This window comes from Schizophyllum commune, assembly GCF_000143185.2.
Source record: "Schizophyllum commune H4-8 unplaced genomic scaffold SCHCOscaffold_12, whole genome shotgun sequence".
Classification (NCBI taxonomy): Eukaryota; Fungi; Basidiomycota; class Agaricomycetes; order Agaricales; family Schizophyllaceae; genus Schizophyllum; species Schizophyllum commune.
Window position 1 is genome coordinate 832,835 of NW_026089549.1, and position 23,678 is coordinate 856,512.

General features: G+C 58.2%; 9 protein-coding genes across 9 annotated transcripts; 3 read left to right on the top strand and 6 right to left on the bottom strand.

Annotated features, from left to right (window-relative positions):
• Positions 1 to 28: 28 nt before the first annotated feature.
• On the bottom strand, positions 29 to 3,861 carry SCHCODRAFT_02640790 (uncharacterized protein). The gene is made up of 5 exons (XM_003027772.3): positions 3,706 to 3,861; positions 3,212 to 3,639; positions 2,922 to 3,162; positions 312 to 2,852; positions 29 to 228 (listed from the first exon to the last, which is right to left on the bottom strand). The coding sequence occupies exons 1-5, from the start codon at positions 3,817 to 3,819 to the stop codon at positions 169 to 171; spliced, it is 3,384 nt and encodes a 1,127-aa protein (XP_003027818.1). The 5' UTR covers positions 3,820 to 3,861; the 3' UTR covers positions 29 to 168.
• A 480-nt stretch (positions 3,862 to 4,341) lies between these two features.
• On the bottom strand, positions 4,342 to 6,425 carry SCHCODRAFT_02602770 (uncharacterized protein; the record flags this gene model as incomplete). The annotated part of the gene is made up of 7 exons (XM_003027773.1): positions 4,342 to 5,358; positions 5,421 to 5,532; positions 5,591 to 5,761; positions 5,790 to 5,892; positions 5,945 to 6,084; positions 6,222 to 6,264; positions 6,317 to 6,425. The coding sequence occupies 7 exons, from the start codon at positions 6,423 to 6,425 to the stop codon at positions 4,342 to 4,344; spliced, it is 1,695 nt and encodes a 564-aa protein (XP_003027819.1).
• A 690-nt stretch (positions 6,426 to 7,115) lies between these two features.
• SCHCODRAFT_02517210 (uncharacterized protein) lies at positions 7,116 to 8,775 on the bottom strand (the record flags this gene model as incomplete). The annotated part of the gene is made up of 5 exons (XM_003027774.2): positions 7,116 to 8,075; positions 8,127 to 8,151; positions 8,202 to 8,339; positions 8,391 to 8,549; positions 8,600 to 8,775. 5 exons carry the CDS (start codon positions 8,773 to 8,775, stop codon positions 7,116 to 7,118), a joined length of 1,458 nt encoding a protein of 485 aa, XP_003027820.1.
• A 637-nt stretch (positions 8,776 to 9,412) lies between these two features.
• On the top strand, positions 9,413 to 9,942 carry SCHCODRAFT_02705649 (DUF339-domain-containing protein; the record flags this gene model as incomplete). Its single annotated transcript, XM_003027505.3, has 2 exons — positions 9,413 to 9,742; positions 9,793 to 9,942. The coding sequence occupies 2 exons, from the start codon at positions 9,413 to 9,415 to the stop codon at positions 9,940 to 9,942; spliced, it is 480 nt and encodes a 159-aa protein (XP_003027551.2).
• Positions 9,943 to 10,792: 850 nt separating this feature from the next.
• SCHCODRAFT_02554545 (RTA1-domain-containing protein) lies at positions 10,793 to 12,509 on the top strand. The gene is made up of 6 exons (XM_003027506.2): positions 10,793 to 11,224; positions 11,277 to 11,421; positions 11,473 to 11,608; positions 11,658 to 11,735; positions 11,787 to 12,087; positions 12,145 to 12,509. The coding sequence occupies exons 1-6, from the start codon at positions 11,092 to 11,094 to the stop codon at positions 12,282 to 12,284; spliced, it is 933 nt and encodes a 310-aa protein (XP_003027552.2). The 5' UTR covers positions 10,793 to 11,091; the 3' UTR covers positions 12,285 to 12,509.
• Positions 12,510 to 12,647: 138 nt separating this feature from the next.
• On the bottom strand, positions 12,648 to 15,739 carry SCHCODRAFT_02590808 (WD40 repeat-like protein). Its single transcript, XM_003027775.2, has 8 exons — positions 15,683 to 15,739; positions 15,524 to 15,636; positions 15,380 to 15,474; positions 15,232 to 15,331; positions 15,035 to 15,181; positions 14,852 to 14,987; positions 12,887 to 14,799; positions 12,648 to 12,837 (listed from the first exon to the last, which is right to left on the bottom strand). The coding sequence occupies exons 1-8, from the start codon at positions 15,698 to 15,700 to the stop codon at positions 12,747 to 12,749; spliced, it is 2,613 nt and encodes an 870-aa protein (XP_003027821.1). The 5' UTR covers positions 15,701 to 15,739; the 3' UTR covers positions 12,648 to 12,746.
• A 406-nt stretch (positions 15,740 to 16,145) lies between these two features.
• SCHCODRAFT_02672288 (terpenoid synthase) lies at positions 16,146 to 17,644 on the bottom strand (the record flags this gene model as incomplete). Its single annotated transcript, XM_050346641.1, has 4 exons — positions 16,146 to 16,745; positions 16,799 to 16,923; positions 16,984 to 17,147; positions 17,208 to 17,644. The coding sequence occupies 4 exons, from the start codon at positions 17,642 to 17,644 to the stop codon at positions 16,146 to 16,148; spliced, it is 1,326 nt and encodes a 441-aa protein (XP_050197956.1).
• An 875-nt stretch (positions 17,645 to 18,519) lies between these two features.
• SCHCODRAFT_02640807 (uncharacterized protein) lies at positions 18,520 to 19,639 on the bottom strand. Its single transcript, XM_050346172.1, has 3 exons — positions 19,054 to 19,639; positions 18,931 to 18,993; positions 18,520 to 18,864 (listed from the first exon to the last, which is right to left on the bottom strand). Exons 1-3 carry the CDS (start codon positions 19,325 to 19,327, stop codon positions 18,620 to 18,622), a joined length of 582 nt encoding a protein of 193 aa, XP_050197957.1. The 5' UTR covers positions 19,328 to 19,639; the 3' UTR covers positions 18,520 to 18,619.
• Positions 19,640 to 19,744: 105 nt separating this feature from the next.
• Positions 19,745 to 23,558, top strand: SCHCODRAFT_02640812 (major facilitator superfamily MFS-1). The gene is made up of 14 exons (XM_003027507.2): positions 19,745 to 20,165; positions 20,225 to 20,288; positions 20,338 to 20,391; positions 20,444 to 20,487; positions 20,538 to 20,758; positions 20,809 to 20,858; positions 20,906 to 21,013; positions 21,065 to 22,289; positions 22,539 to 22,591; positions 22,689 to 22,737; positions 22,789 to 22,934; positions 22,988 to 23,065; positions 23,123 to 23,214; positions 23,269 to 23,558. The coding sequence occupies exons 1-14, from the start codon at positions 19,836 to 19,838 to the stop codon at positions 23,374 to 23,376; spliced, it is 2,622 nt and encodes an 873-aa protein (XP_003027553.2). The 5' UTR covers positions 19,745 to 19,835; the 3' UTR covers positions 23,377 to 23,558.
• The last annotated feature ends 120 nt before the right edge of the window (positions 23,559 to 23,678 follow it).

Here is a 23,678-nt window from a genome sequence, read left to right on the forward strand (position 1 = left end):
CCCACAGCCTGTCGCCGCCGATCATGCAGGTCGTGGAAGATTTGCGAGCGCTTGACGAAGGCTACAGCGCGAGATATACAATTGCACCACGGACCTTCTTCACATCCTCCCCTTGCTTTCCCTTACATTGTAACACTAGACCACCCACCCATATATCCATCAATCTACCTACATCGTCAACACGTCGATCCCCTTAAGCTTATTCAGTCCGCCACGCTGGCCTTGAATCTAGAAAAGAGTATAAGTCATGGTGTTCGATGGAGGGCAGCAAGGAACAAGCAGAGACTGGAGGATAGGATGAGGGAACTCACCGTCAACAACAATATCCTACAGTCGTCCATCATAACGTCCGTAACATCGAACGCCTCCTCGCTAATCACCTCCACATACGGCAGCTCACTCCTCACATCCTCCCTAAACACGCCCCGCGACGACGTATACGACGGGTCCTTCACCACACGCGCCGCACGCCAACGGGGTCGCGACTGGCTGTCGCCCGCCACCACATCTAACCCCCAATCTCCCTCCGCCAGCTCCGGATAGTTCACGAAATACGGATTGAAGTCGCGCAAACGCAAATGCTTCAGCTTCCTCGGCTGATCCAGCCCCTGCAGTACCGCCAGATCATCCTCCACATCCGGGGGTACGATCTCCATCCCTCTTCGCCTCAGCGAGGGCGGCGTCGCATGATCCTCGAGGGCGAACGTCGCTGGGTCGGGGAACGCAGGACCGTTCGTTACGGGCTGAATGCGTACGCTGTCGATCGCGCGTAGCCCGTAGATCGCGTGCTGCCAATCCGTGCTGAGGCATTCGCGGAACCAGCGCGTGTTCGGTGGGCCCCAGGAACTCCAGGCGTAGACGCGGGGTCTGCGCTTGCGAGCGGGGACGGACAAAGGGCGTAAAGTGAGCAGATGAGGTGGCGGGAGTCCGTGGGCGGGCGCGGGGGCGAAGGCAGGTGGCAGCATCACCGGCCTAACGGGCTGGACGTGCGTATGGGCCTGCGGAGGCGGCAGATGGATTGAATCAGTGGGTTGACCGAACGTCGTTGACGGCAGAGAAGCCAGGGGTGGCAGTACCGGTGGTACTGGGTGCAGGGTCGCTGGCGCAGTATGGAACGACTGCGATTGCGGCAGCAAAGTCTGCGGCATCGTGGCGAAAAGCGCCTGGGGCATCGTCGGCAACGTTGGTGGCGGCAATGATGGCTGTATGGGCCAAGCGAAAGGTTGAGGAGTGTCGTGAGCCGGCCAATGCATAGGGTGAGCAGGTGCTGGATGTATGCCCGTTGATGTGAGGAAAGGCGATGGCGGATCTGCCGCATTGGAGGGCGACACGTCTGTCGCCGTTGAGGCTATAGCGACGTCCGCCAACATCGCGAGCGAGTCGATGGCCGAAGAAGGGCCCGCTGACGGCGCTGCAGCTGCGGGAACTGGTGTTGGCGGTGGCGTCCACTGCGCCGTCGACATCCAAGGAGGCGTGGGTGGTCGTAATAATGCCCTCGAACGCGGAGAGATCGCCGACACTGATGACGATGGAGCTTGCGCCGATGTCGAAGACAACGAAGCATGAGCCGATGCCGAGGAGGACGGTCTTGAAGTCGACGCCTCCGCCACCGTTGACGAAGGACTATCCTCTCTCATCGGCGAATCAGCCCTCGCCACACTCGCAAGTCCGTCTGCCGACTCCAGTTGAATTCGACGCCACTCCCTCTGCCTCTCCACCCTAGCCGTCCTGAGCGCGTGCAGCCTGTCCGCCCTCCCACGGGTCTTCCCCACCTTCACCCTCTTTTCCTCCACTCCCTGCCTTCTGCCCGCGTCGGTCTCCCTCCTGCTCGCGTCCACCTCCATCTTCCGCGTCTCCCTCGCCCGCCTCAGCCGCTTCACCTCCTCCCCCCGTGCATACTCCGCCCGCGCCTTCGCCTCCGCGGCTTGCCGTCTTGCCGCTGCCTGCCTCTCCCACTCCTCGCGCGCCCGCGCCTCCGCGAGCTCCCTCTCGCGCTCAGCGTCCATCTCCTGCAGGTCACGCAGGAAGAAGCGAAGGTTGACGAAGAAGACGAAGGAGTGGACGTGCTGGCGGTGGGCGCCAGGTGGCTCGGGGGCTGGGTTGGGGTTGGCGGGTGCTGGGCCGTTGACGTTGGGTTGCCCGGCAGCGCCTGCGTTCGCGGGTCCGCCGCCGTTCGCGTTCGCTGCGCCGGCGGGGAGGTTGATATTCCCAGCAGCGATGGCCTGAGCGGCGGCTTGGTTGGGTGCGAGCACCTCCAAGACAGGGAACATCGACGTCGTATACACGCAACACGAGTGTATGCGGTCGTCCGGGCGCGGGTAGTAGGATCGTGAGGCGGCCTCGTCGGCAGGTGAGGGCGAAGCGGAACGAGTGAAGGGGCTGGACTCTGGTGGGATGATAAAGGGAGAGGAGTCGGAGGGCGGGATGATGTACGGCGAGGCAAGACTGTCGATCGGTATTTGTTCGAATGCAGGCGCTTGCTGAGGGGGCGCGTCTGGCTTGGTGGCCGAGGATGACTTCCACGGAGGATGGGCGGAAGCCGAGGATGAGTTGGAAGTGTGTGGCGCATCCGCGGCGGGTCGATAGCCTGCGGACGGATTGCTGCTCATCGTGATGTACCAATAAGTGTGGTGGATGTTGAGGGGCGGAAAGAGGTACGTAGCCCGGAGCTCGGGGTCGCCGGAAGGGGTGGTGGATGTATGCGTGCCGGGTTGTAGTGGCGGTGGGGGAGTGTGGGGGAGGTCGAGATCGAAGGTGTAGGTCTCGAAGGAGCCCTTCGGGCGGACAAGCAGGAAGGCCTTGTCGGAGAGAAAGGTGAAGTCTTCGATGCCGTCGGTGACGGAGAAGGAGATCTATGTAGCAGGGTCAGCAAGTGAACGCCACAGTGCCACTATGTATACGGCGTCTAGCAAAGCACGCACATGTCGATCCGCGCCGCGCTTCCAGTTCCAGATATTCAGGTGGGAGCCCATGCTCGGGGTCTGGCGCAAAAGGAGGGCGATCTGGTCGCCAGAGACTTGTATACGCACTGCCCCAGCGCTCTCAAAGACCATGTGGTTCCCATTGGGGCGCTTGAGGCAGCTTAGGATAGGTTGTTGTGCCATCGGATGCGGCTCGTTCGTGGAGAGCGAGCGCAAGTGTATCTCGTATAGGTAATTTGACCTGCGAGAAAGTCAGTTATCACGTCCCCCCATCGAGATATATTACCCACGGGGGACTCGCCGACGCAACAAGGGCAAGCAAGTCGTGCGTCGGGTCCAACGTAAAATCTACGATCGACAACGTGCCCATCGGGTGGGTCCAGACGCGCGGGTGCGCAGGCATCGTCCTCCCCTTCACTTGCGTCGGGAGCTCGAAGAAGGAGACGGTGGAGGTCACCCGGTTGTCGTCCTCCTGCCCGTTGCCGTATATGCCTCCGATGAACTCGTAGATCGGGCCAGTGGGTGGTAGTGTAATTCGGTGACGCGCAGACCATCTGAGGCCGCGCCATGCCTGCTCGCGGGTCCGTAACATGTCGAGGCGGGAGGCTGTAGAGAGCGCCGACGCAGAGGGCGTAGACGCCATGCGGGACTTCGCGAGCTCGATCGAGTACTGCAGGGGCGCAGAGTGCAAGATCACACGGCGCATGTGTCTAGTAACCTGTGGGGAAACGTAGGGCGTCTATTAGCACGGGGGAAGCTGTGGCAATCGCTAGGGACTACGCACCAGGCTGCAGGTGAGCAGATCGCTGACATCGAGGTACTCCAGGATCTGGCAGACGAGTTCCGTGGGCAGAGCCAGCAGGGGGTCCTTGGGGAGCAGCATGCTCTTGTACTTCATGGTGGTCGGGAGCAAGTTGGCCTGCGTCTGCGGCCTCTTTGAGTGTCTGAAGAGTACAATGCAAAGCCGCGAGATCACCACGCCCACAATAACACCGCGCCCACGCGCGATGCCAGACACGTGCAGTATACGGCCCGGTTGCCGAGGATCTGTGGCGCCGTGACACGAACTTCAACCGTGACCGCGTCGCTCGAGACTGACCTGATTTGATCTGTCACTGAACCTCGGATGAGGGAGTCGTTTGTGCAGGTCCAGAGTTAGCCTCTACTCCTCTTATACTCGAGTGTTTGCTGGCTATCAGTGTATGTCTATTCGATGTCTGTGTTTACGAGCGTCACCACCGGCTTCCCTTGTTCAAGACGCGGTCATAAACTGAATACATTCCAATCATAAACTCGTTCACAGTCGTCATGAGCTCGTTACACTGAGTACCAGTACAAACAAGGCCCTGATCAACAGCAGCCCGAATGTCCATATTCCACCCTTTGTCGTTGGTTCCCCGTACCTCTTCATTGACACAAATCAAGCTTCGTCCACCGTGCTCAGCCGCACAAAGCCCTTCCGCGTATCCTTTAGCGACGCCCGGTGATTATCCGTCCACGCCATTGTTGGGTACGAAAGCCGGTAGGTGTCCCTCTTGCGCGCGCTCGCCTCGGGGAAGTCCGGTCTTGCGGAGGTGGGCGCGGGCGTCGGGAGCTCGACCATGTTGGACGACGTGTGCCCGCCCTCAGAGCTCGCCATGTCGATGAAGCTCGTGTCCTCCATGGATATTCGGTTGTCGTTATAAGAGCCCAACAGCGGCGCGTCGCTCGAGGACATCGAGTGCAAGCCATTGCCCGACCCCAGTAGAGGCGCATCGCTCGATGATCGTGAATGTCCCCCATAGCTCGACTGCCTCGAGTGCCCACCATGGCTCGACGACATGAGCGGCACCTCGCTCATCGCATCGAGAGCAGAGAACGTCGAGCTTGGAGACATCGCCGCATAAGGCATGGGTGAGGCGGGCGAAGGGGCGATCATCGAAGAGTCTGGGCCTGGGGATACCATCGAAGCGCCCGACGAAACCAGCGACGATGATCTCTCCGGCACCCTGATTAACCTGCCAAACTCCGCCGCGCCAGGGGGCGACGACGCCCTCTTCGGCATCTGCCTCCTGGACGGTGACGGCCCCGTCGGCGGCACTGCGAACGGCCACGACTGCCTCGTCGGCGACATCGGCATCATGAATGCAGTGTATTGTTCGTTGGCATTGTGGCCTTCGGCGTCGCGATCGACCCCATACACATTCACCTTCTCCCTCGACGAAAACTTGGCCTTGATTCCCGCGCTCATGCCCTTCGAGGTGCCGCTCCACCGGCCGGGGGTGAGGGGGACGAGTGCGCTGTCGCCGGCGAGGACGCTGTCGACGGAGGAGCGCTGAAGGCCGACCATGATGACGATGAAGGTCGGGTACGCGCCACAGATGCTGCAGAGGGCGCCGAGGAGGGTTGAACGCTGGTCCCCGGGGAGAGCGCCGAGGCCGGAAACTAAGACGACCACCTGAGAGCAGCGTTAGCATGCAGTGCTATCCGAGAATGCATGCCCGGAATACGCGCACGTACCCAGACAGCACAATAAGCCAAGCCTGATTCGACGAGCAGGAGCAGCGCTAGCTCGGCGCGGCTCTTGTGCTTGCGGCGGAGGAAGCTATCGCATACGTACTCGCGGTGCGTCCTATATAGAAGTTGAAGCTCAGCATGGCGAAGGGGTACAGGTCTCACTGCCCACTCACCAAGCTTTCCACCCCATCAATCCAGTCGCTGTCAGGTTCGTGACTAGCAATGGCACCGTGAGCAGTAGGCTGCGGGGTAGGTTTTCCTTCGTGGTTTGGTTCAAGATACTGACGACGGTGAGGACAGTGTTGGCCGTTACGGAGACTAGCAGCATGGTTGGTTTAGATGTGCTACAACTTTAGAGGAAAGCACACGCACAGTAAGTCCCACACAGGCAGCCCACGAGACACAGACGGACTACTCTGTTCTCCCGAAATAAGACATAAGTGCGCCATACTACGACCGTGTCGCTGATGAGGAACTATGGGAGGTCATCACGGATATGCGTAGCGGGGATATTGGACCACCCTTACGTTCGTTCTGAGCAGCACATTGGTCGTGATCCTCAGGCCTAGAAGTATCGGATGTATCCTTGCTAGGCTTTGCGCCGTCCGATGTATTGATGTGACGCCCAAGCCGGTTATCAATACTTGGATAGTGCAAGCGGCTCCGGCTATGGAAATGCAGAACATGGCTGTCGTGCAGACGAAGAGAAACATGCGCGAGCCTGAATTACGCAGGCCTTCCTTACTATACGGCATCAAGGGAGATGAGTGGATGGGCGTGCTGAATGTAGGGATCGGTACGCACATGAGAAGATGCGTTGATATTATGTAGAAGGTCGAGTGAATTCCTTTATGAAACATGAGCACAGTATGGATGGAGCAGCAAGGGCAGCCACACACCGACGAAGACGAACAGAACCGCGAGTTCTGATGTCCACTGTTGTAGCCAGACCGCATCTCTTGGCCCGATGAAGCCGTGCGTCGGCGGAAAGGGGTTCGTGTTGACCATGGCTGAGTCGCTCAAACAATCCTTCTAACAGCACGATACCAAGATCGGGAAAATCAAGCGCTGACGGGCAGGAGAAGTACACGGGAGATCGTCACGACAACAAGGGGAAGGGCAAAAGAGGCCAGAAGGGTACATGCTCATGAGAAGGATGCATGCTTATATGTTTTCCGCGCCGCCCTGAGAATGGCCACTGCGCCTTATTGTCTTTTTGTGTGGGCGCGCCTTGTGGAGCCGCCCGATGGAAGGCAGATGCCGCAGACACAAGCTCATACGGGCCCGAAGCCGCGAGTACAAGCGGATGCTGGACAATGAAAGAACGCCTGATTGCGACGGACCGCTGTATCTGATGAGATGGAAGCAGAACATAATTAGTGATAGTATGGCGACGGCGGACAATGATCAGAGGGTCCAAACAAGGCTTGCGATTGTGACATGGTCTTTTCTGAACGGACAATAGATACGACGATTGGGTCGAGGCGCGGTGCGACGCATCGGATACAGCAGATTCAACGAGCTCGGGATAGCAGATGAAGGCAGGAAGCAAAGCGGTCTCCGCCGGCGCGGAAGCATTTCATCTGAATCTTTACGGTTTCCGGCCCGTTTGCCGAGTATGGGTCCACGATCGATATGCCACCCACAAGTGGGCGTGCAGTATGTACTGTACCGGCCTGTGGTATGCAGGGCACCATATTACTCCCGAGGCGCCCACGCCTCATCCCATCCCACTGCACTCAAGTCCCACCACAGCTCCTTCTCGCCCTTGCTCACCCAGCCCAGCCCGTCGATCAGCACCGTCGCCGCCCTGAAAAACACCGTTCCATCCAAGCCCGGCACCACGCCCAGGTCGTCCTCCGTCTCGTACAGCTTTGCAGCGTATATCAAGGCGCGCACGGCCTTCGCGACGTGCGACTCGGAATGGTGACAAGCACTGTCGATAATGGAAGACCAGGCGTTGAGTGGGCGCGCAGGGTAACCCTGAATTTCCTGCGCCTCGCCAGTCGCGGGCGTACCGATAGCATCGCGCGCCTCGTCTCCGAGGGCCTCCGGGTGCTTGTAAAGGGCGTCCACATCGGGCTTCGGCCGGCCGCGCGCCAGGACCGTCATGATCGTCGACCGGATATACACCTGCAGCAAGCGCGCCTGGTCCTCGGGCTTGCGCGCGACGTCGAACAGCGTCTGCATGAACATAGAGCTCGTCAGGAGGTGCATGAGGAAGAAGTCCACGCGCGGTGGGGCGCCGCGGCTGTCGTGCCGCAGGCCCGTGGCGCTGAGGAAGAGCGTCGCCTCCACGATGGCCTCCTTGCGCTTCTGCTCAAGGGCGGCGGCGAAGGCGGCGGCATCATCCGCGGGAGGGAAAGTCCAGTGCTTAGCGATGTTCAGGACGGTGCTGAGGGCCTCAGAGTGAGAGCGAAATTTTTGCGCGTGGTTGCCGAAGATGACTTCGGGGTCGTAGGGCCCAGGCTCAAGGGCGTCGGAAGCGTAGACCTCGTCGAAGAGTTCGTGAAGGGTCGGTGACTTGTTGGTAGTGTACGTCACGCTTGGAAGGCCGGACGATGTGTCGGCCAGAAGATTGGGGAAGACAGGGTCAGTCATCACAGTAAGAGAAAGACCGGCCGCGACGAGGAAATCTTGCTTGAACTCGAGACCCAACTATGCTTGAGGTCAGCGCAATATCAGCAGAATGATTTGGAATGTACCCACAGCGAATTGAATCCACGGGTGGAAGCTGTGACACCGGTCAGCGACTTCCAATCAGGAAAAGGCTTGAGGACTAACACTGCGCTACCCAGCCGTGCTAGCATGATAGACCCGTTGCCATTCGCCTCAGGTGAGAAGACGAAACGCCCGACTGTGGCCTCAGCGCCATGCTCAGCAATCTGGTCGCTGAAGAACCGCAGATATCCGGCGTACGCGCTGGATATATGTCAGTGATGTCAATTGCAAGCGCGCCAGGACACGACGTACATTTCCTTGCCGAGGTAAGCAGTCCAGTTCTCGTTCGTGATATGCGGGACTTCATCGCCTGGTTTTCCGAGAGTGGCAGGGCGCTGCGCTGCAGCTTCGGCGTCGTAGATACTCTGGAGGAGGTGCGCAGAGCCGCCCAGGTCGAGTACGGAGAGAAGGCTAGGTGGAACAATCAGCACCGACCAAGTGGCGCTCAAAGATATACTCACTGGTGCGGGAGGTGATTATGGAAACCTTGTTCGTTGAAGAAGCAGTGGTGCTTCACGAAGTCCTGTTGCAGCAGCTTCTGAGTGAGAGCAGCAGCGTGTGGTGTCGCCCCGGGCAAGTTGACGAGACCCTTGCGCAGGGGCGAGGTCGTGCGAGCTTGGATATTGAGTGAAGACATTGTGAAAACAAGGCTAGTAGCGTGTTAGGCTCCCTGTCAGTGCTCACCTCCAGCGTTTATAAATTAAAAATGTCGCCCTGATGTTTCGGTTGGTCGGTTCGTCATAGTGCGTGCTGCCAGAGCCACGTCGCTCACGTGTATGGCGGCATTCTCTCGGCGTGAGCGAAAGTATGGGGAGTGGGTGAACACCTTGGAGTCAGCAAGGCGCGTGCCATATGGTCGTGACCTCTCGAGAAGCACGGGTATGGTTCGATCTGTTGTTGGGGGCCAAAATCAGGGCGAGAGGTGCGAATTATGACAACGCTCTGGTGAGGAGAGCGTATACTTTTCGGAAGGGCACTCCGTGATTGGCCAAGGCCCAAAGTATAAGGATACATGGTCGACTGGATGAGGAAGTTAACCTCGATTCGCAGCGAATGCAGATATCTCTGAGCATAGAAAAACAGATCAATTACAGCTCTAGGTTCCCTGGTAAACATCCCACACATGCTATGACCGTGCAGGCAGCAAGCGCAGAGTCGAGATGACGGTAGGCAGGACGATCGTAGCTAGCCGGAACGGCGGCCCGGACCCGGTCTGGGAGCGTCAGCGTTCTGTCCGGGCGCCAATCAACAGCCACCGCTTGCCAACCCCCGTCATGTTCGCCTCTGTCGCTCGCCAGGCTCGCTCGCGCCTCGTAGCATCTCGCCCCTTTGCAGTGCGTTCCATATCATACTCCGCACCCAGGCGCGCAGACCCATGGCCGCTTCCTCATACTCCCGAGCATCTCGAGAAAACCCGGACCCCCACGGACGTCCCGCCCCCGAAGCCGCTCGAGCGCACGGGGGAGAGTGTGGAGAAGATGCGCGCGCGGCTCGTGTACCAGTCGAGGAAGCGGGGGACGCTGGAGAGCGACTTGCTCCTCAGCACGTTCGCGCGTGATAACTTGTCGACTATGACGGAGGATGAGATGCGCGAGTATGACAAGGTGCGTGGGCAGACGTAATGACGGTGGGAGTGTACTGAAATCATGTTCAGCTGCTGGACGAGCCCGACTGGGACATCTACTATTGGGCGACCGGCAAGCGGACGCCGCCCGAGCGTTGGCAGGAGTCGCAGCTGCTGAAGAAGCTGGCAGTACACGCGAAGAACGAAGGCAAGGTCGTCCGCAGAATGCCTTCCCTATAGCGGAAATCTCCATCGCCTTTCATGTCCTCTCAACCCTGTACACTACGTTTACCATCTCAATGGCAGCTGCACCCATCGGCGAATTGCAAGCCCCCCTTCAGACTCTCTGCTGCTCTTTCTACGGACGCGTTCATGTCATAAACCACGGTCTACTGCTGCCGATCATGAATAGCCCAACTCTGCGGGCGAGGCTGTAGCTTTGGCGGGCGGGGGAGATCCGTCGTTCACGAGTCAGTGTAGGTGAAGTAGCCGGTGATCAAAGGCTTTCTAAAGATCACAGCCTTGGCATACCCAAGCGACTTATCTTATCACTATCGCTTGTTCCCCGACACCCCGGACGGGCGTTTCGTCTGGATCACCCACCACATATCCTGTCAACGAGGCTGTCCTGCTTGCTACGCGACCCGTCGGACGATCGGGGGATGTTATTGTCGCGCCTCGCGCCTCAGGCCTCAGGAGAGACGCGTATCGGGTACCCCAACCCAAGTTCAACCGCGGAATGAAGGACGGAAGCAAACGTGATGCGCCTCGCCATCTCCCAGAAGCGCAGCTGCAGACTGAAGACCTCATCTATCCTTATATATTCGACTACCTCGCTAGTAGGTCTTGCCTGCGGACCTGAGGTACGCGCAGGCCGCGCACCGCTTAGTGTCACTGAGAACGCATTGCGAAGGGCTTGTCTTTCAGTGCTTCCCTATACGGTAGCGCGTCAGCTTTGATGATCACACCCTGCGTCAACTACCCATTGTGGTCATCGCGAGGCCTCTCTTCAACGTGTTTTGGCCTGGCAGCAAGAGGCGCCGACACCGCCAATCCTCTGATGCCATATTGATGCTGTGTCGAGGTCAGTAACGCGAGGTGGGAGGGGTGAGTGGAAGGCAGGTAGAAGAATGGCAATTGCTGACGAGAGTGGGTCGGCAGCGCGGGCGGCCCCGATGTGGCACAAAGACCTGCGACAACCCCTTCCCGGAGGTCCGGCGAGGTGCGCTGCGTGTAGGACAGCCTGCGCTTTGGTATATAAGGTGGGATAAGGTGACTGAAAGGCCATCCGCTCCCCTTCTCCCCCACCTTCCTCCCCATCCATCGCCTCTTACCCTTTCCGCCTTGTCTATCGTCTTTTATCTTTCCTATCCCGTGTCGATCTGAATCATGTCCGACGAATACGCCAACATCACCCTCTCCGACCTGACGCCCGAGCAAATCAATGAGCTCTCCTCGTACGGCTACGTCCCCACCAAGTGGATATGTATTCTCTATCTCGTCCTCTTCGGTCTCACCACTGGTAAGCTCGCCCGCGCTCTTCCCTTCGTACACCTACTCACCCCACCCTCCAGCCGCCCACTTCTTCCAAACAATTTGGTATCGCCAATGGTGGCTTTTCGCGACCGTCGTGCTCTGTGGTGGCCTCGAGTGCCTCGGCTGGGCAGGCAGGTTTTGGAGTAATCAGAACATCCTTGCGGACGATCCTTATATGATTCAGTACGTTCCTATCGCTTCACCATGCTATGCATTGCTAATCTATTGCCGCAGAATCGTCACGACTATCATCGCGCCTACACCTCTGCTGGCTGCCAACTTCGTCATGATGGGACGCCTCGTTCGTCGTTTGGGTCCTTCGTACAGCCGGTTGAGTCCGCGGTGGTATACTATTATTTTCTGCTCTTCCGTATGTCGCTTTTTTGCGTCGCGTGAGCCGTTGACTGATGAGCACCCAGGACGTCATTTCACTTGTCGTGCAAGGTGCTGGCGGTGGCATGGCCGCGTCCGCCGACGACCATGAGGGTGCTGACAATGTACGCCCCTCAATCCCTACTCAAATCTCACCGTCGCTCATCTCCCCATAGGGTGGCCGCATCATGCTCGGCGGTATCTCCTTCCAGCTTGCTGTCATCATCTTCTTCACGGTCTTCGCCTTCGAGTTCCTCTGGCGCTACTTCAACGACCGCCCACATGCGAAGCGCATCACCCCCGCCGAGTCAGCGTCGACCCTCACCCCGCCGCGCGGCGCCCTCACGACCCCGCTTAAGCTCACCATTGTCTGCCTGGGCATCACGACCGTACTCCTCGTCATCCGCGCCGTCTACCGCCTCATCGAGCTCTCCGACGGGTGGAACGGCACGATCATCACTACGGAGATCTGGTTCAGTGAGTCTGATTCATTGCTCGCCACTCAACTGAATAGCAACTGACACACCTCTCCAGACATCTTCGACGCCGCCATGGTCGTCATCGTCATGTTCACCCTCAACGTCCTCCACCCGGGCTGGCTCCTGCGCGACCCGGCACCTATGATCCAGGACAAGCCGTACGAGTACAGCACGGTCACCGTGAACGTCGCTTGAGCTGTTTTCTTATCTATGCACTTACCATTTTATCTGTTGTCGGGTTCCCATTGTCATCCCATCCTCATCGTCTACCTATCCTCGGACTTTCACGTTGCCACGAATTAGCACTCACTTATAGAGTAGACGATTCACAAGACGGACTTGTACTTAACTTATCTACCTACGTAGTGCGATGGCTGGTTATGTCTCCTGCAATGCAATCTAGGGGATTGCGGATCACCGAACTGGATGAGGCAGATTCAGGTCGATACTCGAAGAAGCCCCCGCCGGCTCTAACCCGGTTAGTAACCCTGCCCGGCAGCTGAGATCGTACGCTGGGCTCAAATGCTGGGCTCTCATGCGCGCCTGTGGTGAGCGAGGCTTGCAAATTGTTCTCAAAGGACACCATACACACTTGTCGAGGTCGATGGAAAACGGTAGGGAAAGAACCTGCAATGCAAAGCTAGATTAAGTACAAGACTATGCAGCCGCCATCTCAACATCGCCTCCACTTTCCCTGACCATGGCCTGGTCGTGCAAGAACGACAGGGTAGACATATTTTCCTCGCACCTGGAAACAGTCAGACCAGCTCCGTGATAGACGGATGACTTGTACTCACATCTTCGACAGTGTCCTCTCGACATCCGCCAGCGACTTCTGCACCGTGCGATACACGCTCGCGAACTCGCTCGAGTGGTCTTTGAGATACCGCCCGTGCGTCATGAGCAGCGCGTTCGTCCATAACAGGTCAAACTCCAGGTGCGGACTGCGCTCGAAGTGCTCGCCGATGAAGCGAAGCAGCGCCGGCACATACAGCACAGGAATCTGCCGCGCGATGAGGCGGATGTCCTCTCGCGGGATGGCCTCGTAGACGCGCTGAATGATCGCCTTCTCGTTCAAGCGGAACGCCATGACGAGCGCCTTGAGGTACTCCTGGTCGGCGAGCACTTCCGCAACGGCCTGTGGCGTGAGATCGATGGAGAGATCGAAGGGGTCGAACATCACGGTATCGTCGAGCGAGTAGATGAGTAGACCCTCCGTCGACGCCGCCGCCCATGCGCGCCCCGTAGGCGAGAAGCGCACGCACTTCGTCCGCGCCTCCTGCTTGTACTTCCGCTTCGACATATCGCCCGCCCCGCGCGTCGCACCCGGCAGCGTCGTGTCCATCCTATCCTCCAAATCGCTCTCGTCGCCTCGGGTGTCGATCGTGTCGACGTTAATACCCGCGCTATTCACGCGACGGTTGTCGAGGAACTCCTCCGTGCCGTCAAGCGAGAGATTCTGCGAGATCTGGAACTTCTTGACCATGGTGCCGCCGCCCTCGCGTACGTCGTAGAGCACGACGTACTTGCTATTACCACCTGCGAGGATGCAGCGGCCATCGGCGGTGTATGCGAGACTGGTGAAAGCCTTCCCGGACGCGTTGTTCGCGGCAGTGATTCGGTCATCCTGTCGCCGACCACCGGCGATGTCAGTGCGCCCTTGAATCGCATTCGTCTGCTTGCCGTCTGCGTCAAAGAGGGTGATTTGGCCGTCGAGGGTGGCGACAGCGAGCTCGCGCCCGTCGGGCCGATAGGCAACAGCGAGGACGTCCGAGCTGAGCGAGATGGGCTCGACGGCATGCGAGCGGCCGAAGACATTCCACACGCGGACGGTGCGATCCCAAGAGCCGCTGGCGAGCTGGTTGACGCCCGACGGTGCAAAGTCCAGCGCACATACAGGCGCCTCGTGGCCCGTCAGGATGTCCAACAAGCGACCAGTCTGCACGGACCACATGAAGACCTCAAAGGAGTCCGAGGAACCGGCGGCGACGACCTCGCCAGACGGGTCGACAGCAATGCTCGCGAATTGCACGGGTGAAGGGGAGGTGAAGGTACGGAAGTTGCGGTAGCGGATGAGATCGAAGGCGCGGACAGTACCATCGAGAGAGGCGGTGAAGAGGACTGAGCCCTGTTTCGCGAAGGCGACGGCGGATACAGGCGCGGTGTGCTCGGAGAAGGTGACGGAGCAAAAGCCGGTATGAGTAGACCAGATCTTGACCTTGCCGTCATCGCCACCGGTCGCCACAGTCTGTCCGTCAGGTGCGTACGCAAGGGTGTTCATGTCGTAGTAATGACCCTGCTGCTTCAGGACGTAAGACTCCGACTGCCACTCCCACACGAGCAGCTGCCCGAGCTTTTTTGCACCGAACGCCAGCCACTCGCCCGTCGCATTGATCGCGACGGAGGATATCTTCTCCTGCGACACGCTGAGCGTTTGAATGTTGGTGAAGGCGGGCATCTCCCAGAGGCCGAAGACGCCGGTCGAGAAGCCGACGATGAGTAGGCTCGTCACCGGGTGGAAGGATACACAAACGACCTTCGTTCCGGGCTGATTGAAGTAGTGACGCTCGTGGACGCCCCAGCGAGTGTTTGCGACATAGTTGGGGTCTGCAGATGTTGAAGCGATGGGTGGTTCGGCATCGGAGTCATCGTCCTCTGATCCCTTTTCTTTCCAGGTGAACACGGCGCCGTCGCGGCTGACGGTGTATATCTGGAGTACGTCAGACTGGAAGCATCATCGAGCGCGGACGCAGCAAGCTCACCGTCGTTGCGTCTTTTGAGAAAAATGCGCCCAGGACAGCGTCCCGATGACCAGCGAAGGTTTTGGGGCGGAAACCCTCGAGAGGATTCAAAGTGAATAGGCGGGCAGTCATATCCCGCGACGTAGTGATGAAGCATCTATTCCCAATGAGAAGAGGCGTAGGGGCAAGGAGTTGGAGACTGACTTTGAGTCGGGAGACCACTGAATACTCAGCACGTCGTCATGATGACCCGTATAGGTGCGATGGAGGTTGAAGGGGGCAAACTCGCGCGCGAGATAGTTGGGCGTGTGCCAGACTTTAATGTGCGCGCCATGAGTGACGGCAATGAACCTATGGTCGATTTCAGATGATGGTCTTGGAAGCAGAATCGTGCTACGCACTTCCCGTCTGGGGAGAACTTCGCATCGTTGACTGGCTTGCCAAAGTTGAAGTGGTGAAGAACAACTCCTCGCTTGAAGTTGACGAGTAGCGCGCGACCGTCTACAGTAGCTCAGAAAAAGAATGAGGTCGATGATACACAAGACGCACCATCGTCTATGCTCAAGAGCACATTCCCATCGGGGCTCAAAGCGAGCGTAGCGATATTCTTGCGGTTTTCGAAGGGGAAAGTGTATGACTTGTTGCTGTGTATTGTGTCAGCTTCTATGCATCTCAAGTAGACAGATCACGCACTTGACAAGATCGAACACAGATACGCGGTTCCCCACTGGACTCAGCAGGCTGTTCCCATCCGCTGTGAAGGTGATGTTCCCCTGCCTGTACACCGTCCCGCATATGTTGCTAAACTGCGCGAACGTCAGTCAAAGTCAGACCAACCTCCATAAATCTCACCTTGAAGTTGGACTTCATCTTAGCTGGCGTTCGGGGGATCGTTCGCGGGATGAAAGCGAAGGGGAACAAGCGCCCATAATTTTGCGATCGCGTCTGCTTCCGGCCCGAGATCTCCGTTCGGCCTTCGGCATTTGCCGATGCAATGTTCGACTTCGCGACTGCAGGAAACAATGAACCTCCTGCTATTCGGAGCGTGAGTAAATCGATGCTAGAGCCACTGCTGATCTCGCAGATGAGATCCCAACGGCTGCAGGGCGCTCGACACCGATCTACTGGCCTTGTACCGCAAGGGACAATCAAGCCAAGTCGACTTGGATTACTATTGACAACAACATTATGAGCCACTAAAGGAGCGTGTACATGTAGATACATGGTGCAGATATGTACGTTCGGTAGCTTGGAGGAGATATAGACAGACCAGCATATATACTCCGTTCTAATGCCCAGGGATAGCAGATAGTAACTAAGCAGAGTCCTTTGCTCCAGGAGATTCAGAAAGCACAGAGATGACAGGAACACCAAGCCTACTATTAGGCATGGGGGAGCAGAGAGTAACGATGGAGCGGTGCTTCTTTACACCGGCACCGGTTGCACTCCGACGCGGACGGCGCTTGCTAGGGGCTATACAATCGTCAGGACCGTGTATAGCAGCGATGAATGGGATGGGCGTACGGGAAACACGCGCATTGCGCGTTGCAGGGGGCAGAACAGGGTACTCCGCAGGTGGTGCTGACGCGCGTCGAGGGAGCAGGTTGATTACCCGCGTCGCCTTGACCGTGTGCCCATCCTTCCCGAAGTACCGCTCTGTCTCGAAGGACCAGTGTAGTGATCCAACCATCCAGTTCGCTAGGCCGTCGGCGTATACGTCGACGTCGCGGTCGATCTTGGGCGACCACGACGGCAAGCACGAGCGCGCATAGTTGAAGCGGTCGATGGCTTGCTTGCAGAGCTCGCCGACGAAGTCGACGGCACCTTGAAGGTCAAGGCCACGCTCGTTCATGACGACAGGGATCATGTTGTGCGTGTCGCCCTTCGACTGCTCGACGTTGTAGGAGAAGATGTCCTGAGATGACTGTAAGCCCAAAGCACTGTACACGGCTGCCGAGGCATATTCACATTGGACCAGGTGACAAGGTCATTCGCCGCCTCGCCCATCTCGCGCAGGACCGGGTGGTCCATCACCGCGTCCGGGATGTCAAGGTTGTTGGCGTACTCGATGAGGGCCCAGCAGGGCTTGCAGCCTTCAGGATATTTTCGTCAGATTACCGGCTCCGCAAGCCCCGGGGCAGAGCCGCACTCACCAGAAGTGTCCCTCCTCAGCGCTACATACGACTCGAGGTCGGGGATCACGCCCGACGCACGGTCTATCGCCTGCTGCGTGACGCTCTGGAAGAAGAAGTCGAACGTCTCGATGAAGCGCTGCTGGCAGCCGGCCGACGCGGTGGGCAGCATCCGCTTGTAGTAGCTGCAGTAGCGCACATATTGTCAGTGGGATTCACAGCGCGCGGGCGGGGAGATTACGCACTCGCGGGTCATACGCCCGACGCGTGCGGGGCAGCGGTACGTGTAGGGGTGGTAGAGCGAGTTGAGCACGACGTCGGCGGTCGTCGTCGTCCCGAAGTTGTCCATGTCATCGGATAGGTTGTCGAGGTGGAAGAGGTAGGTGAGGTAGTCGTTGCAGACGCGCAGCTGCGGGGCCGCGGCGTCGGGGTAGCACATGGAGGTCAACAGGCCAGCCTTGAGGCCGTGATACTTGTCGCGCGCCTTGCCAACGAGGTTATCGCCCTGGAAGAGCCACTTCTTCGTCTCGCTGGTGATCTGCTTCCTGTGCCTGTTTATGCGCAGCTTGAAGGTGCAGTGCGAGACGAGATCGGGCATGATGAACTTCGTGGGGGCAGAGGTGGGGGCGGGGGCAGGGGCAGGAGGCGCGTCCGGGCGCGGGGCGATAGCTGGGGACGACATAGCAAGTGTAGAGAGCTAAAGTTCGAGCAGAGCAGGCAAGGGAGAGTGGGCCTTAGGGCGGGCAGGGCGTGGGCGTCGAAAGCAGAGCGGGTCCTGAATAGGAGGCCACAGTGCGCGGCGGGCTAGCTCAAAGGTGTTGACGGTTCTTGCCCTTCTTCTCATCGCGCCCTTATATATTTATCGTACCCAAGCCGGAGAGATCTCAAGCGCAATTGCGAGATACGGCAGATGAGATGCTAGGGCGAGCCACCCCGTGGCAGCGAGGCGCGACAGACATTGCATTGAGAGCAATGGACGCGGGGCGGGGCGTGCCCGATCGCGAGATGTCATTTTGGGAGACTTGGCCGAGCGTCTCCGTATCCGATCCGAGTATGTCGTGGCTGTCGGCGCCCCAGCAATGTTGTAGCCCAGTGTAGCCGGTGGTCTGAAATTGATGACAGGCCCCCGCCCGCCGGAGGGATATTCAGAGTGCAGGGCTGCATCGTCCTGCGGTCGCGTCTCGAGTGGATCAGGCGTAGTCCAGGACGTATAGCAGGTATGAAGCGGTATGGTATAGCATTCCGCTGGAGATCTTATCCTCGGACAGAGCGCATGGAGAACACGTAGCGCCATTCAGATCGTCCCGGGCGCCGAATGGTGATGACGGAGCTTGCCACATATCTCTTGCAGATGTCACAGAAGCCGGACGTCGGGCGCAAAAGGCTGAGAAAGGAGGCAGCCCGTCCAGCGGTCCGATGAGCGGAAGGAGGTCCTGGCAGCGGCAGCGGAGGTGGTTGATTGGGATAAGTTGGGGAACAGCGGGATCTGATCGCGCTTCGATCGCACATTTTGTGGCGGTTGACTTTTGTCCGCGTCGCTCACATTGAACAAGGGCTGCCATATCGACCCTAGCCTCCCCACTTGCACTACTATAGCACCCTGCAAAGGCATACACTGGCACTTACACGGCGATCTCTCTAGCGAAATTTTTGACTTTTAATGATCTACGCTTTCGCTTCGTTCTTCGATAACCACCTGGAGGCACATAGACGAGCAATCCATCAACAGGTTCATAACACCGTGCAGGCATCGATGACGACCTGGAACACGCTGTACTGCAAGTCCATACCGTCCTTCCCTTGCGGAGGGTTCCAATGCCGAGGCAGAATCAATCAACGGTCCCAGGATATCCGGGCGGGTCGGTACCCTGTCGGCGCGGACGGGGCACGCACAACGTAATGCTTGATTCCGACACGATTAACGTCAGGGGAAGGTGATAATTAACGGAATAGAGCAGTCACACGCACTTGACAGGCGCGGGCTATGCTGAGCGGAGCAGACGACGTTCATGAACAGTGGAGTATATTTTCCTGCATATCCTGCGGATTTATTGACGACCGCGGAGAGGAAGTATGGTGAGCAGGTCTCGCCTGTCTGGACATTACCGAGGGATCCATGGACAGCGTGTCGAGATTGACTTGCACTTGGTCCACTGCAACATGCATCTGGAGTGTGCCACAATTGCCACCATCCACCAGCGCGTGTTCCAAAAAAGCTGAGACAGAGTCGGCCGTCCTCTGGGTTGGGCAAGATCCCCGTAAGCCACAAATTGCGCACAGCACGGACAGGATGCACGGCGTCCACATTCTTCGCGGGTATGATGTGATATGGTCGTCCCGAGATGGCTCGAAACACATGTTGCATTGAACGCGCGCATGTCACCGCGCAGGCTACGGTCACTTTATTGGCGCCAGAACTCAGGCTGGATTGGGGATGCACGATTTGACCGGGAATTCAGGACGGTCGTCGGTGGTTTTTCGCTGACGAGGGCGGTGGAAAGACGACGCTTCTCGGTTTTCAGTGTTCAATCCGGGTCTACCATGGACCTATACGGCGCACACGAAGAGACCCTAAGAGGTGCAGAGGCAGCTAGAAGAGACTTGAGTGCATGATTCGAGGGCGGGAGGAACGGCAGCGGAGTTGATTCAGGGCTCGGAGATGGATGCAGCGGACAGGAAGGAGAACAAAGGCTCCCTTTTGCGGACATCACCGGACGTCCAAGCGTGTTTATTAACGCGTCATAGCCGCTGCGTGATTGCCGCTCTGGCTGCTCAACACCGGCGCGACGCGACTTCGCTCTTCCCACCACCCGCGCTGCTGTTCAAAGTGCATATATGCGCATATAACATCACACTCTCCCTCGACGACCACAATGAGCGTCCGCGGCAAGGGTCAGCTCCCGCGCAGGTCCTTTGGCGGGCCCACGGACGAATCCGCGCTTGATGTGAACGACAATCTCTCGCCGAATGAGGTGGCGTCTCCCCGGACGCTCGGAGGCGCTGGACGGGTCTCGTTTGGAACCATGAACCACCGACCGAGCTTCCTCGCCAGATGGCGTCGCGGAGGACAAGACGAGGAGAGTGCAGGAGCAACCCCTCGCAGTCCTATGCCCGAGCGCCCTCCCATCCCCTCCATGATCCAGCCAGCAAATGAGCCAGAGTCGACGCCACTACCCAAGCTCTCCATGATCGTCTTCTGCATAGTGCGTTTTGTGTCGCGTCGCGTACTCCCAGCTATGTCTTACTTACGATCCGATCGTAGACCATGCTCGGCGAATTCCTTTGCGCGAACGTCTGTACTCCATTCCTGTTATTCATGGTGGAAAGTGCGTCTACAAATTCTCATCCTGATGTTCATGTGCTCATGGTGTGTAGGCTTTGGCGAGACAGAGGACGAGGCAGAGATTGCGTTCAACACGGGCGTATTGGGTGAGCGCGCATATGGTCTGGTTCCATCGCGATTACTCATTGTGCGCCATAGTCTCTGTCTTCTTCCTCACCCAGTTCTTGACTTCCCTACTCTGGGTATGCTCCGCTTCTCCACATGCCCGACGCATCCACTGACCGGCTTCCAGGCTACTATCGCTCAGAAGCACGGCACAAGGATCGTCCTCACAACTTCCTTGCTGGGAAGCGCAGCTACAGTTGCTATCTTCGGCACTTCTACATCTCTGAAGCAGGCCCTTTGCGTCCGCCTGCTGCAGGGTATCTTTGGTGGTGCTGTCGGTGTTGCTCGTGGAAGCGTTGCGTTCATCACAGATCCCAGCAATGAAGGTCGCGCATATGCTATCCTCGGGTGAGTTCTTTCCCTTAGCTTGCTACTTCTTCAGTTCTAACTCGTCGCAGCTTCTGCTGGGGCTTCGGAGGTGTGGCTGGTGCCATCATTGGTGGAACTTGTGCGTGATATGTCGCAGCGAGGGACTTGTGCTAACATTTAGTCTAGTTGAGCGGCCAGCGGACAAGTGGCCGGAAACCTTCGCGAGCATCCCACTCTTCACCACATACCCGTACTTGTTACCTAGTCTTATCGCTGCATCGATCACCTTCATTGGTACGCCTCCTACCACTGGCTTGGACGTGGTTCAGATCTAATCATTTGCAGGCTCCTTCCTATCCCTATTCCTAGGTCCGAATGGAGGTCCGCGCGAGGGGGCTATTCAGCTACCGCCCGAGAAGCTCGATTCCGAACCTGTCGCGGAGGGGACTGCGGCGCCACCCTCTCCGGGCCCACTTTTCGAGGACCTTGAGCGCCCGACGAGTCTGACTGGGACTCTGAAGAAAAAGATTTCACAGCGGCTTTCCGGTATTCTCGGGTCGCCTGATATCGCTGGTTCACCTCCATCCTCATCCCCTCAGCCTCCCGTACCATTGACATCGGGCTCGCGTATGGATAGGCGGACTTTCTCGCGCACGAGTCGCGCGAACGGGTCGGCGTATGGCTATAGCACCTATCGCAACCGCGTCGCCAGCAGCAGTGCTGCTGTACGCCGTGGTAGCACCAGCAGCAGCACGCTCAATGCTACACTTCGTCGTGCAAGCATGAGCAGCGCAGGTCGACGTCGGCGCGGGAGCAACTGGGATGCGCTGCGCGAGTCGGACCCGAGCGATATGAACTTTGCTCAGCGCCTGCTCATGGCAAATGAGAACGCGGTCACGCATATTGCTGACCTGTGGGTCGCTGCTGCGATGAATGTCGATAACGAGGAGGTCTTCGAGAGCGAGTCAGACTACGGCTCGGACGAAGAGGGCACGGACTTCGGCGACGTCCTCGAGGACGACACCCAAGAGGACGCACCATCCTCGCCCACCTCCAGCCCCACCCGCGGTCGGCGTCCATCGAGCGTCTCACAATCGACGCGCCGCCAATCCACCGGCCACCGCGCCTCCTTCAGCACCAATCGGCAAGCTCCCCTCGGGACGATGCGCCGCCCGACCGCGATGCAGCTCCCCGGCCGCACGCCCTCCTTCACACTTCAGTCGCCCGATGGGCATCCCACGCTCACGCGCCGCGCCTCGAACACGCCGACCATCTTCTCGCACGCGGGCGTCAAAACCCCTCCCGCCGTGCTCGACGCGCAGCAGCTTCTGCAGCGCGGCGGCGACCCCGAGACGCCGCAGGGCGACTCTCTTGCGCCCATCCTCGAGTCGCGAGGGCACTCGGTGGCGGAGGGGCATGTGAGGGGGGAGGAAATGGATGCGGAGGCGGCGCTGGGGGAGAAGTCGCCGTCGCTGGCGTCGCAGCTGCCGATCTTGGTGATTGTGCAGTATGGGCTGTTGGCGCTGCATAGTACGACGCATGATCAGTTGTTCATGTCGTATTTGGTCACGTAAGTCCGAGGGTATCTTCTGCGCTTGATTGTCCGAGGGCTCTTCGTCTATTATTGCCCGAAGGGCTTGGGCTTGATTGACGAACTTGCTAGTTGGACGTCCAGAGGACTTGCTTGATTGTGGGCTATTCGCTCGTCTAAATCTTAGCTAACGGCTGTCGTTTTGTGGATTCGCTTGTTGCCTTTTTGCCGTGCATTGGCGCTAGCGGCTTAATGTGACGGACGGTACGCTAACCCGAATCTCGACAGGGACTACAAGTCGGGAGGCCTAAATCTGACGGCGGGGCATTTCGCTCAGCTGAGTGAGTGATCTGCATTATACGAGACCTCTAGGACATCGCGCACTAGGGCTCTGCATTGCGCTGGAGTGATTGACGAAGACGCTAACCCTGCCCACAGTCGCGCTCATGTGCTTGGCGCAGATTGCGTACCAGTTTGTGCTGTATCCGTAAGTGATTTCCTCGGTCTGGAGATGGCAAGCATGTTTATGCCAATATAGAAATATCGGCCCTCCTCGTGGCCGCTTCTCGCACTTGGCGATGTTCCGTATCGGCTCCTTCCTCTTCATCCCGTCATACCTCGTCGTGGTGCTCTTCCGCGTCTTTGCGAGCGAGGGTGACGGTGGTAACTTCCTGTTGATGACGGGTGCGTACGCTGGTCCGTGGGGCGGACTCGAGGCTGACGTCTGAGTCGTCCAGGTCTCGCCGTGAGCATGGCCGTCCGTTTCTGTGGCGCTACGTTCGGGTATACGGCTGTCTCCGTCTTGTTGAACTACAGTACGTCGCTCCTTGCCGGCTGCTGTTGTCGACCGTTTGCTCAACTTCGTTTGTCAGTGACTCCGCCGCAGACTGTCAGTTTGGCGAATGGCATTGCGCAGAGTATCGTTAGTTTGGCACGCTTCTTTGGGCCGATCTTGGGTGGCACGGTACGTTGACTGCTGTGTCGAGGTTTGTAAAAGTGGTGCTGACGTTCCTCATAGCTCTGGTCCGTCAGCACGGAGGGTAATCCTGGCGGCTACTGGATCGGCTTCGCCTGTTGCGCGGGCTTCACTGCCGTGGCGCTGCTTCACAGCTTCTTCATCCGTTAGAGGTAGTGTATCTTTATGACCATCGCTCTGTGTTTCCTGCGTAGATCCCTCTTGCCATACACGCGTAAGTATCCTGCAGATGTCGACACTTGTTTCCATACCCCGTAACAAATTTCCTGTGTACTGTACTTCGCTCTCAGACGGTTCTAGTAATCATGCATTGGTTTCTTTTGTTGGACTTCTACCTTGTGCGATGGACAGCGGAAGAGCTTGGTGAAGCATCTCATCGGGACGAACATCGGAATTGAAGGAACAGAAGCCGTCGGCCGACGATCAGTGGAGTCAGTCGGATTCCCGTCGAT

What these genes read in the sequence shown, in the direction of transcription:
- SCHCODRAFT_02640790 (XM_003027772.3), bottom strand. Translation starts at nt 3,819, where the DNA reads ATGAAGTACAAGAGCATGCTGCTCCCCAAGGACCCCCTGCTGGCTCTG. An exon ending in ATCTGCTCACCTGCAGCCTG is followed by an intron (nt 3,640 to 3,705) that starts GTGCGTAGTCCC and finishes GTTTCCCCACAG; the next exon opens with GTTACTAGACACATGCGCCG. An exon ending in AGCGCGGCGCGGATCGACAT is followed by an intron (nt 2,853 to 2,921) that starts GTGCGTGCTTTG and finishes CCTGCTACATAG; the next exon opens with ATCTCCTTCTCCGTCACCGA.
- SCHCODRAFT_02554545 (XM_003027506.2), top strand. Translation starts at nt 11,092, where the DNA reads ATGTCCGACGAATACGCCAACATCACCCTCTCCGACCTGACGCCCGAG. An exon ending in CCTCTTCGGTCTCACCACTG is followed by an intron (nt 11,225 to 11,276) that starts GTAAGCTCGCCC and finishes CCCACCCTCCAG; the next exon opens with CCGCCCACTTCTTCCAAACA. An exon ending in CACTACGGAGATCTGGTTCA is followed by an intron (nt 12,088 to 12,144) that starts GTGAGTCTGATT and finishes ACACCTCTCCAG; the next exon opens with ACATCTTCGACGCCGCCATG.
- SCHCODRAFT_02590808 (XM_003027775.2), bottom strand. An exon ending in TCTGTGTTCGATCTTGTCAA is followed by an intron (nt 15,475 to 15,523) that starts GTGCGTGATCTG and finishes CACAATACACAG; the next exon opens with CAACAAGTCATACACTTTCC. An exon ending in AAGTTCTCCCCAGACGGGAA is followed by an intron (nt 15,182 to 15,231) that starts GTGCGTAGCACG and finishes AATCGACCATAG; the next exon opens with GTTCATTGCCGTCACTCATG.
- SCHCODRAFT_02640807 (XM_050346172.1), bottom strand. Translation starts at nt 19,327, where the DNA reads ATGCAACATGTGTTTCGAGCCATCTCGGGACGACCATATCACATCATA. An exon ending in CCTCGGTAATGTCCAGACAG is followed by an intron (nt 18,994 to 19,053) that starts GCGAGACCTGCT and finishes CAGGATATGCAG; the next exon opens with GAAAATATACTCCACTGTTC. An exon ending in GCATAGCCCGCGCCTGTCAA is followed by an intron (nt 18,865 to 18,930) that starts GTGCGTGTGACT and finishes GTCGGAATCAAG; the next exon opens with CATTACGTTGTGCGTGCCCC.
- SCHCODRAFT_02640812 (XM_003027507.2), top strand. Translation starts at nt 19,836, where the DNA reads ATGAGCGTCCGCGGCAAGGGTCAGCTCCCGCGCAGGTCCTTTGGCGGG. An exon ending in TCTTGACTTCCCTACTCTGG is followed by an intron (nt 20,488 to 20,537) that starts GTATGCTCCGCT and finishes ACCGGCTTCCAG; the next exon opens with GCTACTATCGCTCAGAAGCA. An exon ending in TAACTTCCTGTTGATGACGG is followed by an intron (nt 22,935 to 22,987) that starts GTGCGTACGCTG and finishes TGAGTCGTCCAG; the next exon opens with GTCTCGCCGTGAGCATGGCC.